The 11,796-nt window shown below is 46.3% G+C and overlaps 1 protein-coding gene across 2 annotated transcripts in view; it reads right to left on the bottom strand.

Moving 5' to 3' along the window:
• Window positions 1–224: 224 nt before the first annotated feature.
• ndufs1 (NADH:ubiquinone oxidoreductase core subunit S1) overlaps window positions 225–11,796 on the bottom strand; it is a 54,653-nt gene continuing 43,081 nt past the window's right edge. For both annotated transcript variants that reach the window (XM_078206634.1, XM_078206635.1), the window contains exons 16-19: window positions 10,325–10,500; window positions 4,408–4,542; window positions 3,430–3,502; window positions 225–709 (exon numbers count right to left, since the gene is read on the bottom strand). In XM_078206634.1, the coding sequence (XP_078062760.1) occupies window positions 618–709; window positions 3,430–3,502; window positions 4,408–4,542; window positions 10,325–10,500 (476 nt within the window). In that variant the 3' untranslated portion in view covers window positions 225–617. The remainder of the gene's footprint in view (window positions 710–3,429; window positions 3,503–4,407; window positions 4,543–10,324; window positions 10,501–11,796) is intronic.

Raw genomic sequence — 11,796 nt, 5'->3', positions numbered from 1 at the left:
CAATGTACCGTGTAAATGCAAGTTGGTTAAAGGGTCAGAGACGGGAGAGATCAGGTCTGGCTGCTTCAAGGCTCTAACCGTAGCAAGAGAGGGGTTGACTGAGTTGAGACCAGAGGTGCAACGGCACTCTGATCCTGCACCGGACATATCTGTTTTAAAAGCAGATAGCAGTATCAGTGCATGATCCAAATGATGGAAGATCAATCACACAGAACAGATTTAACTGGCTTCACTCTTTGTGGTATAGATTTATTTCCAGTAAAAACCTGACAGCAGTTTTACAAGAACTGTTACTTTGAGGTGGTTTGGGAAACACATCAAAATAATAAATGGTCACAAGATACAGCATAATCACAAGCTTATTGAACAGGCCGATTATTGTACGGAGCTATCTGAATTTCATTTGTATTGTTGAACATGACAGACATTAATGATAGTACAAGGTTGTGTTTCACGTGGATGGGGTGGAGTGTGACGTGTTTCCCTTCTCATACCGAGTAGCTAAGTATACAGCCAGGTGTGAGTTCATTTGAGGCCTGTCCTTTACACGTATTTACGCAGAATTCTACTAGAGCAGCACAACGTGGATGCCTGGACGTCATTTTGTCAGTTATGTGTTAGCAGATGGAAGGCTCGTCCACTGCGCTGGCTCCTTCAGTAACCGCTTTGACACACTTCGCCATCGTCTGGGAAGCTCTGCTGATCGGATCTGTGGGAAAAGGGGAAATGGTAAAGGAAAAGGCTTTGGAGAATCTTGAGCCAGTCCACGCTGCTGCTGAAACCTCTCGCACAAATACAATGGGGCCCTTTCCCTGGAGCAAGGAGTGTACATTATTCAACAGGGCTCATCACAGAACAAAACCACCCATGAACGTAGCACCATTATTGATGGACTCCACCCTCAAGCCAGAAGGTTGCGGCGTTGTGGCTTCAATCTGCATGACAGAATTTGAGTTATGGTATCAGCCAAGGGTATCTGCACAATGGTGTGTGTGCCACATACAGCCTCAGAGCTGTAACAATCTAACCCATACAGTTCAGTCCCAGGTTCACTTCAATTCCTTACAGGCTGGTTTCTCCAGCTAGAATTTTGAAGACTTGGGAAGGGCTGTTCTTAGTGCTCTAGCCTCATTGGTGGATAACTCCTCATTCAAAATTATAATATCTTCAGATGAATATGCAGATTAAAGGAAAACAAGCAAAAATATTTCCATCTATGGCTGTCTGAAGTTCCATAACATTAGCCATACGAATGCAACTCTTTCAATGGATAACATACAGACTGTGTTTGTCCATTCCACTCTGACCTCCAGATTCGGTTAATCCGATACACACCCAGCCGGCCAGCCTCCCATTCTTCTTCATCACCACCTTCCCCCACAACAACAGCTGATCTAAAACTCTGCTGCCCCTATCCAGTCCTGCACTGACTTCAGCTCACCGCCCCCTTCAAATTCCAGTAAATCCTTGCCTGTTCCGATCTCTATTACCTCCGCAAAGAACTCCATTTCTGATCCCGTGTGGATCCTCTGTTTTTAAGTTGATTTATTGGTGTCACAAGTAGGCTTACATTAACACTGCAATGAACTTGATGTGAAAATCCCCTAGTCGCCACACTCTGGCGCCTGTTCGGGTACACTGAGGGAGAATTTAGCATGGCCAATGCATCTAACCAGCACGTCTTTTGGACTGTGGGAGGAAACCGGAGCACCCGGAGGAAGCCCACGCAGACATGGGAGAACGTGCAGATTCTGCACAGACAAGTGACCCAAACCGGGAATTGAACCTGGGTCCCTGGCGCTGTGAGGCAGCAGTGCTAACCACTGTGTCACCCCATCTTGGGGACCATCGGGAATTCCTTCCTTAAACCCTTCTACCCCTACACTTGTCTCTCTACTCCTTCAGCGTCATCCTTTGAAACCTCTGATCAAAATGTGAGTTCTCTCTCTGATATATCCTCCATTAGACTGGCACTGGTTTGCATTTCTAAAGTTTAAATATTTATTTATTAGTCACAAGTAAGGCTTACATTAACACTGCAATGAAGTTACTGTGAAATTCCCCTAGTCGCCACAATCCGGCGCCTGTTCGGGTCAATGCACCCAACCAGCACGTCTTTCAGAATGTGGGAGGAAACTGGAGCGCCCGGAGGAAATCTATGCACACTGGGAGAATGTGCAAACTCCACACAGACAGCGACCCAAGCCAGGAATCGAACCCAGGTCCCTGGCGCAGTGAAGCAGCAGTGCTAATCACTGTGCAGTACCATGCTTCTATGAAGCATCTTGAGACTTAGAGCGTAAATAATGCAAGTTGAGTTAGCCATGTCACTAGTTTATGCATACCTTGTAAATTTCAAAGAATTGTTTTTAATGCCTTCAATATGCAATACATTGAGTTGAATTTTGCATTCAGCTGTGAAGTAACAGCACCAGCTACTGAACGCCAAGAAAACTGCCCATAAAGACTGAGCGATCTCTGGGACTCGGACTTCCTTTTGTCCTTTAAATAGGGCCAGTTACACCTCAATCAATAAGATGCAACTGTTTCAATGACTCTTACTGGGAGACTAAATGTAAAAGTGGAAATTCTCAACTGCTTAAGAATGACATGCAATTGAAGAGTAGATAGAGGGATGGGGGGGGGGCGGTTTCAACCCTCTGCAGAAGAAGTGCAAAATCAGTGAAACACACTTCGGGAGTTCAGCGTTACTCTGTGCAAGTGCGGATTCCAAGGACGTGATCCTATCGCCCGTTCGCACCGCGCTCGGAGAATTTGGCGGCCAGCCCAATCTCCGTTCACTGCGGCGGGATGGGAAAATCCCGCCGGAGTGAATGCTGGTAAGATTCCGGCACAAGTGTTTCCGTCAGTTTCAGTGGCGTGACTGCAGCGACACTGCAGTTTTGTCACCTCTACACTGCAAAATCCAGGCCTTCGAAACAGAATGGTATGCGACTAATGCAGAGAAGGTGCCTCACGTCCAATAAGTACAGCTATGGCTAATGAGTAGCACATTCAACCTGTCAAAGGAAGGGAAATCTTATGCTCATCCTCATGGATGCGGCACGGTGGCACAGTGGTTAGCACTGCTGCCTCACAGCTCCAGGGACCCAGGTTCAATTCCCGACTTGGGTCACTGTGTGGAGTTTGCACATTCTCCCCCGTGTCTGCGTGGGTTTCTTCCGGGTGCTCCGGTTTCCTCCCACAGTTCGAAAAACGTGCTGCTGGTTAGATGCATTGGCCGTGCTAAATTCTCCCTCAGTGCACCCGAACAGGCGCCAGAGTGTGGCGACTAGGGGATTTTCACAGTAACTTCATTGCAATGTTAATGTAAGCCTACTTGTGATACTAATAAATAAACTGAAAATGTGAGCATAATTTCCACTGGGTCTCAAGCAATATCCCAGTGACTATTTCAGGTCTACATACCAGTCATGTAATAATCTTTAATTGTAAGTTGGGGTGGAACAAGTGGTTCAGTTAGGATCTGTTGATTCACCAGCTGTAAGAGAGCAGAGGAAATGGTCAGAGGCTGCCTGGTGGAATGGAACAAACAGAGGAACATTAATTAATAAAGGTGAATACATACGGTATGTGATATTCAGGCAGTGTCGTTTTCTAAACATTCTCCAAACACCAAGCCCCATTCATCTATCACCTCAGTTCTCAGTGACTAAGATCATTCCCCTATACGCTTGGAGATTTTAAATTCTCATGACTCTGTCTTTTCCAACTCTGTAATCTTTACCACCATTATGAGAAGCTTTCATTCTTGTCAATTTCTTGTGCCTTCTTCACTCTGCAATTGATAGCCTTTCCTTGATCCATCTTATGCTTTGGAATTTCCTGCCTAAACATCTCTGTCTTTTCTCATGGAATCCCTACACTGCAGGAGGAGGCCATTCTGCCCATTGAGCCTACACCAACCATAATCCCACCCAGGCCCTATCCCCGTAACCCCACATATTTACCCTGTTAATCCCCCTGACGCTAGGGTCAATTTAGCATGGCCAATCCTCCTAACCCGCACATCTTTGGACTGTGGGAGGAAACCGGAGCACCCGGAGGAAACCCACGCAGACATGGGGAGAACGTGCAGACTCCACACAGACTGTGACCCAAGCTGGGAATCGAACCCGCGTTCCTGGCGCTGTGAGGCAGCTGTGTTACCACCGTGTCACCCTCGAAGCACAAAGATGCTCCTCGAAAATGCTCTTTCAAACCCACCTCCTAAACGCAAACCTCTCCCGCTTTTGGATTAATTAACATGACTCTACATTAAAGCTGCTATATAAATGCAAGTTATTTTTGTTTTAGTTTCATGCGATCATACACGAGCTACGGAGCAAAGTGTGTTGATACGTCAGTGTGCAAACTCTACCAGGCTAACAGTGAAGTCACACTGACCTTTGCGAGCTCATTTGCCTGTTTGAAGAAATTGGCCTCCTCTACGTCATTGTAGCAGATCAGGTTTGGGGCTACCTCGGCCAGCCTGTCTCGGACCTCATCCAGAGTCTCATACGGAAGTGTTACACCAGCCACCTGTGGAGGGACAAAGCATTCAAAATGCACAAAACCACATTTTCAAATTCCAGTTAAACCCCCGCTGTTCGAGTTTCGCTGGTCAGCCCTTATTTGAAAATTTGGTCCGGATAAATATGAAGAACTAATTCGGTTTTAAACTGAAAGCCGAGCAAGAGATTCTCTCAAGAGTTCAGCAGGAGAAGTATACCACATGGCATTGTACTGAAGCATACAGAGCAGAAGATTATTTGCAGACTGGTTCCCTGGTGTTCATACTTCTTACTGTCCCTGGTGTTGGCCGTGGCTCAGAAGATTGGGGGTTTGTCTTAACAAGTCTTCGGAGTTGAAGTCACTTCACCAAAATCCCTTTATTTACAATTCCAGCAGCAGTACACAGAGTGCTATCAGTCAGCAGCCTACCTTCGGGAGTGCCAGAGGAACTGACGCTCTCAGTTAAATACAAGGAAAAGACTCTGACTGTCTCATCAATTGACTCCTTAATCAGGGAGTTCATACTCCAATCGGCCAACCTCAATGGCCTGACTGAAGTCATTACAGGGTTCAAGTCTCAGTCTTGAGATTTAAGCACGTGATCAATGCTCGGTACCTGTGCAGTACCGAGGGAGTGCTGCTCTTTCAGAGGTTAAAGATCTTTTCGATGAGACGTTAAATGAAGACCTTGCCTGCACTCTCAGGTGAACATAGAAGATCCACAGTACTATTCCAAACAAGACCAGGTTCTTGGGCATCACTTGTACCTCAACCAACTACATTCAGGAACCGGTTATCTGGTCATTATCACATTGTTTGTGGACGCTTGCTGTCTGCAAGTTGGTTGCTGCATTTCTAACATTACAACAGCCGACTCCATTTCAAAAATGATTTCCTTGGCTGTAATGTGTTTTGGGACGTCAGAGGATGCAAAGGGTGTTATATAGATGTGTCTTCCTTTGTACCGGAGTTAACAGTGCATTTCATTAAGGAATTGTGTCAGCTTGACTAAATTAGGACCAGAAGATAGATTAGGAACTCAGTCCAGATCTGAAGAGCTTGACACTCATCACCAATTTGAGAAAAGATTGGCGGATGCTGCAGGAGGAAGGATCAGTGCGAAAATGGCCATATTAAAGTAGTCAGTCTTAGGTACTCCTTCACCCCCAGCACACTGGTTATCACAAATATGCAGATGTGCAATTTCCAAAGGGAATACCACAGACGTAATTATTCGTTTATGTACCCCAAGGGGAATTTTATTGAATTTTTCAATTTGTCCTGGTTTCTCATGGAGCTGGACTTGCCAGTTTGGGCCCTGAGTGGAAAGGAAGAAAGAAGCAGCCAAGGGCCAGGTCTTCATGATCCCACGGAGCTAAAAACAAATGGGGCATCTGGAGGTCCCACCTCCGTTTCTGCTCTTGGCCATTTTCCTGAGGGTAGGAGATGGAGCGGGCGCCAGAACCAGCCCAATCCTATTAAGGAGCCAACTGGCAAGTGTTGTGAGCTCATTGAGACCCTGCTTCAGGGTAAGTTTGTTAATTTTCAACAGTAGTGGCATGGAGGCAGGAAGAGAAATAGTTTTGCATCCTTCACATAGGATGAGTTGACTTACAACAGTGCAATGACTGGACTGTGGGAACTTGTTGTATGCAAGCTGGTTGCTGCGCCCCTTAAACAATGTGCGTGTCAGACTGTTACTTCAGCCAAGCTTTCAAGTATAGGATCATAAATGTTGAAAAATCTTCGGATGAGTCAAAAAAGTTAATCTAATGAATATAAAGCTGGTGTACATTTCAGACTATTGAAAGAGTAACTTAGTATAATGACACTGTGTAAATGCTTAATTATTTCCCCTTGTTCTAATGTATTGTGAAGTATTCTAATGTAATGCAGTTGGATGCACTTCGGAGCATGAAGGAGGCGGGAAGCGTCATAGATAGGAGCTTTAGAGACATGGTCACACCGAAAGTGCAGGGAGATAGATGGGTGACCTCCAGAAGGGGCGGGCAGTCAGTGCAAGAATCCCCTGTGGTCATCCCCCTCTCTAACAAGTATACTGTTTTGGATACTGTTGGGGGAGATAGCCTATCAGGGGATAACAGCAGCAGCAGCCAAAGCAGTAGTACCATGGCTGGCTCTGTTGTTAAGCAGGGAGGGACAAAGAGCACTAGAGCAATAGTTATAGGGAACTCTATAGTGAAGGGTGCAGATAGGTGCTTCTGTGGACGTGAAAGAGACTCCAGGATGGTATGTTGCCTCCCTGGTGCCAGGGTCCAGGATGTCTCTGAACGAGCAGAAAGCATTTTGAAGGGAGAGGGTGAACAGCCAGAGGTTGTGGTACATATTGGTACGAACGACATAGGTAGGAAGAGTGATGAGGTCCTGCAGCAGCAGTTTCGGGAGTTAGGTAGAAAGTTAAAAAGCAGGACTTCTAGGGTTGTAATCTCAGGATTACTCCCTGTGCCAGTGCTAGTGAGGCTAGGAATAGGAAGATAGTGCAGCTCAACACGTGGCTAAACAGCTGGTAGTAGGAGGGAGGGTTTTAGATATCTGGACCATTGGGGGTCTCTTCCGGGGAAGATGGGACCTGTACAAGGAGACGGGTTGCATCTAAACTGGAAGGGCATAAATATTCTGGCGGGAGGTTTGCTCGTGTCACACGGGAGGATTTAAACTAGTTTGGCAGAGGGGTGGGAACCAAAGCAAAGGTGAATTAGCTGAAGGGGAATGAGAGAGTAGGGCCAGTAAGACTCAGAGAAACAGCAGGCAGAGAGAATCTGGTGGAGTGAAGTGTAACAGGTAAGGCAGATGAACTTAGATGTAGTTGCCATTACAGAGACTTGGTTAAGGGGAGGACAGGATTGGCAGCTTAACATTCCAGGATACAGGTGTTTCAGGCGGGATAGAGGGGGATGTAAATGGAGTAGGAGATGTTGCAATACTGGTTAAGGAGAATATCATAGCTGTACTCCGGGAGGACACCTCGGGGGGCTCATACAGCGAGGCAATATGGGTAGAGCTCAGGAACAGGAAAGATGTAGTCACAATGTTGGGGGTTTACTATTGGCCACCCAACTGCCAGCGGGAGATAGAGGAACAGCTATGTAGGCAGATTTTGGCAAGGTGTAAAAGTAACAGGGTTGTTGTGGTGGGAGATTTTAACTTCCCCGATATTGACTGGGACTCACTCAGTGCTCGGGGCGTGGATGGGGCAGAGTTTGTAAGGAGCATCCAGGAGGGCTTCTTGAAACAGTATGTAGATAGTCCAACTAGGGACTTGGTATTGGGCAATGATCCCGGCCAGGTGGTCAATGTTTCACTAGGGAGCAGTGACCACAATTCAGTAAGCTTTAAGGTACTGATGGATAAAGAGAAGGACTTGGTGGATGATGAGTCTGGGAAAGGATGTGTAGATAGTTTGAGTCATGTTGAGATCAAAAAGGAGGAGGTATTAGGGTTCTTGAGAAACATTAAAGTAGACAAGTCCCCAGGGCCTGATGGGATATACCCCAGAATACTGAGAGAGGCAGGGGAGGAAATTGCTGGGGCCTTGAGAGATATCTTTGTATCCTCACTGGCTACAGGGGAGATCGCAGAGGATTGGAGAATAGCCAATGTTGTTCCTTTGTTTAAGAAGGGTAGCAAGAATAATCCAGGTAATTACAGGCCAGTGAGCCTTACATCAGTGATAGGGAAATTATTGGAGAAGATTCTTTGAGACAGGATTTATTCCCACTTGGAAATAAGTGGACGTATTAGTGAGAGGCAACATGGCTTTGTGAAGGGGAGGTCGTGTCTCACGAACTTGATCGAGTTTTTCGAGGAAGTGACGAAGATGATTGATGAGGGTATGGCAGTGGGTGTTGTCTACATGGACTTCAGTAAGGCCTTTGATAAGGTCCCTCATGGCAGACTGGTGCAGAAGGTGAAGTCGCATGGGATCAGAGGTGAGCTGGCAAGGTGGTTACAAAACTGGCTCGGTCAAAGAAGACAGAGGGTAGCAGTGGAAGGATGCGTTTCTGAATGGAGGGCTGTGACAAATGGCGATCCTCAGGGATCAGTGCTGGGATCTTTGCTGCTTGTAATATATATATAAATGATTTGGAGGAAAATGTAACAGGTTTGATTAGTAAGTTTGTGGACGACACAAAGGTTGGTGGATTTGCGGATAGCAATGAGGACCATCAGAGGATACAGCAGGATGTAGATCGGTTGGAGGCTTGGGCGGAGAGATGGCAGATGGAGTTTAATCCGCACAAATGTGAGGTAATGCATTTTGGAAGGTCTAATACAGATAGGAAATATACAGTAAATGGCAGAATCCTTAAGAGTATTGATAGGCAGAGGGATCTGGGTGTACAGATACACAGGTCACTGAAAGTGGCAATGCAGGTGGAGAAGGTAGTCAAGAAGGCATATGGCATGCTTGCCTTCAACGGCCAGGGCATTGAGTTTAAAAATGGGCAAATCATGTTGCAGCTTTATAGAACCTTAGTTCGACCACACTTGGAATATAGTGTTCAATTCTGGTCGCCACACTACCAGAAAGATGTGGAGGCTTTGGAGAGGGTACAGAAAAGATTTACCAGGATGTTGCCTGGTATGGAGGGCATTAGCTATGAGGAGAGGTTGGAGAAACTTGGTTTGTTCTCACTGGAACGACGGAGGTTGAGGGGCGACCTGATAGAAGTCTACAAGATGATGAGAGACATGGACAGAGTGGATAGTCAGAAGCTTTTTCCCAGGGTGGAAGAGTCAACTACTAGGGGGCATAGGTTTAAGGTGCGAGGGGCAAGGTTTAAAGGAGATGTATGAGGCAGATTTTTTATACAGAGTAGTGGGTGCCTGGAACTCGTTGCCGGGGGAGGTAGTGGAAGCGAATACGGTAGTGACTTTTAAGAGGCATCTTGACAAATACATGAATAAGATGGGAATAGAGGGATATGGTCCCCGGAAGGGTAGGGGGTTTTAGTTCAGTTGGGCAGCATGGTCGGTGCAGGCTTGGAGGGCTGAAGGGCCTGTTCCTGTGCTGTAATTTTCTTTGTTCTTTATTCAGTTCAGACATATATTGAGGTAGCAATTCCCAGGTCAGTTTGTCTATTTGAGGGATTTTACAGACTCTTATTTGCAATGCACCTGCCCAGTCGTTTTACAAATGTTTGACTTTGTTTACATAGCTGGCTTGAAGGATTTGTTTATTTGGAGTTTTATGGGCTATTCAATAACTTCCAATTGCTACGATCAGGCTTCTGTGATCTGTTCATGAATGGATGGGTGAGGTGGTGTTTAAAATGGTCAGAAGATTTAACAGTATTTAGATGGGCTGCTGATTGCATCTGGAGCACCAGGCCAAGGTTTTCTGGGAACAATGGCAGTCCTTTTAATCTGCTTGCTCTGGACTTGCTCCATCTCCAGGTTTGGGGCCTCGACCCTGGGAAAATCCTGCCCTCTGACCGTCTTGAGACAGAGGTGGGATTATGAGGGCAGGATGAGTCCCATCTTCCAATTCCAAAATGAAATTCTAGCCCCAAAACCCTGGTACAATTTGGTGATCAGCAGTGAAAGGTTAGTACTTGTGGAAATCTGTAACTCGGTCCTCCAAAAAACAGTTGAGGTTTAGAGGGAAACTTTCTGAAGTGCGATTGATGGATTTTTGTTCAGTAAGGGTATGAAGGGATGGGGAACCAAGTTGGGGGTTGTGGGTGTGGGTTGGGGTTCAGATCAGTCACATTCTAATTGAATGGTCAAATAGACTGGATGCTGAATGGCCTGCTCCTGTTACTGTTCCCCACACACTCCATTTTACCTCAGAAAGTGCACGTATAATCTGCCAATCTTCCCTGGCCAGGCCTGGTGCCGTCACTGCCACTCTGGTCTGCTGGGCACGGCCCTCTGTGTTGACATATGTGGCATTTTTCTCTGTGTAAGCTGCTCCAGGGAGAACAACATCAGCCATGGATGCTCCGACATCTCCGTGGTGTCCTAAGTGGGGGAAAATATGAACAACCAGTGACTGTCTGACACGGCTGTGTGTGAAATCCAAGACTTTTCTTTTGACTTTCATGCTCAAGTTGAGGGATTACAACACAAAGCAAATACAGTCAGCAATCAGAGTCGGTATCATGGTGTCAGGCAGCTAGAACAAGAACAAAGAACAAAGAACAATACAGCACAGGAACAGGCCCTTCGGCCCTCCAAGCCCGCGCCGCTCCCCGGTCCAGGATTGAATCCTGAATCCAGGATCCCCGCCCAATTTTCCAGCCTATCTACATCCTAGTCGCAACACAGAGGATAGCTCGGTCGACTCTGTCCAACAGGCTTTAATTGACTCTGTCCAACAGGCCATTTATTGCTGTGCTGCAAAATTTTTACTTCCTTCACCTGTCTGTCTTGTCGTGCCTCAGAATGAGATTCCACGGAGTTCCCAATCATGGTTAACCTTTACTGTGGACTTGCCTCGACTGTGGGTCTATTATGTGTCTGCTATGGCAGCACTCTTGTCCAAGTTCGAAGGGTGTGGGTTTGAGTACTGCCGCAGAGACATGATCCAGGCTGGCACTCCAGTGCAGTGCTCAGGGAGTGCTGCATTGTCAGAAGTGCCATCTTTTGGACGAGAGGTTAAACCTTGCCCTATGTGCCCTCTCAGGTGGAGTGTAAACGATCCCATAGCACTTTTGAAAGAAGAGCAGTGGATTTCTGCTGGTGTAGTGGTCAACGTTTATCTCTTAACCAACATTTAAATCAAATGATTTGGTCATTTAATTTACTGATATTTGAGGGAACACACTGTATAGATATTAGTTGCTGTAATTCCTACATTATGACAGTAACTGTCCCTCAGGAAAAGTACATAATAGGCTGTGAAATGCTTTTGGAAGTCTTGAAGATGCTTTATGAATGGAAGTCTCTCTTCCTTTAGCTACTGGCATTAGATATCGGCTGTCAGAGACTAGAACTTCCTCTACCTGGGCTACATTCTATGAACTAAAGCTGCTCAAATCTCTCATGATACGGAGTTTTCATAGAATTTCATAGAATCCCTATAGTATAGAAGGAGGCCATTTGTCCCATCCAGTCTGTGCCGACCACAATCCCACCCAGGCCCTATTCCCGTAACCCCACATATTTACCCTGCTAATCCCCCGACACTAGGATTAATTTAGCATGGCCAATCCACCTAACCCACACATCTTTGGGCCGTGGGAGGAAACCAGAGCACCTGGAGGAAACTCACTCAGACACGGGGGAGAAAGTGCAAACTCCACACACACAGTGAGC

This window comes from Mustelus asterias, unplaced genomic scaffold, assembly GCF_964213995.1.
Source record: "Mustelus asterias unplaced genomic scaffold, sMusAst1.hap1.1 HAP1_SCAFFOLD_1672, whole genome shotgun sequence".
NCBI lineage: Eukaryota > Metazoa > Chordata > Chondrichthyes > Carcharhiniformes > Triakidae > Mustelus > Mustelus asterias.
Note: the sequence above shows the minus strand (reverse complement) of the source record. Positions and strands in the feature narration are given on the sequence as shown.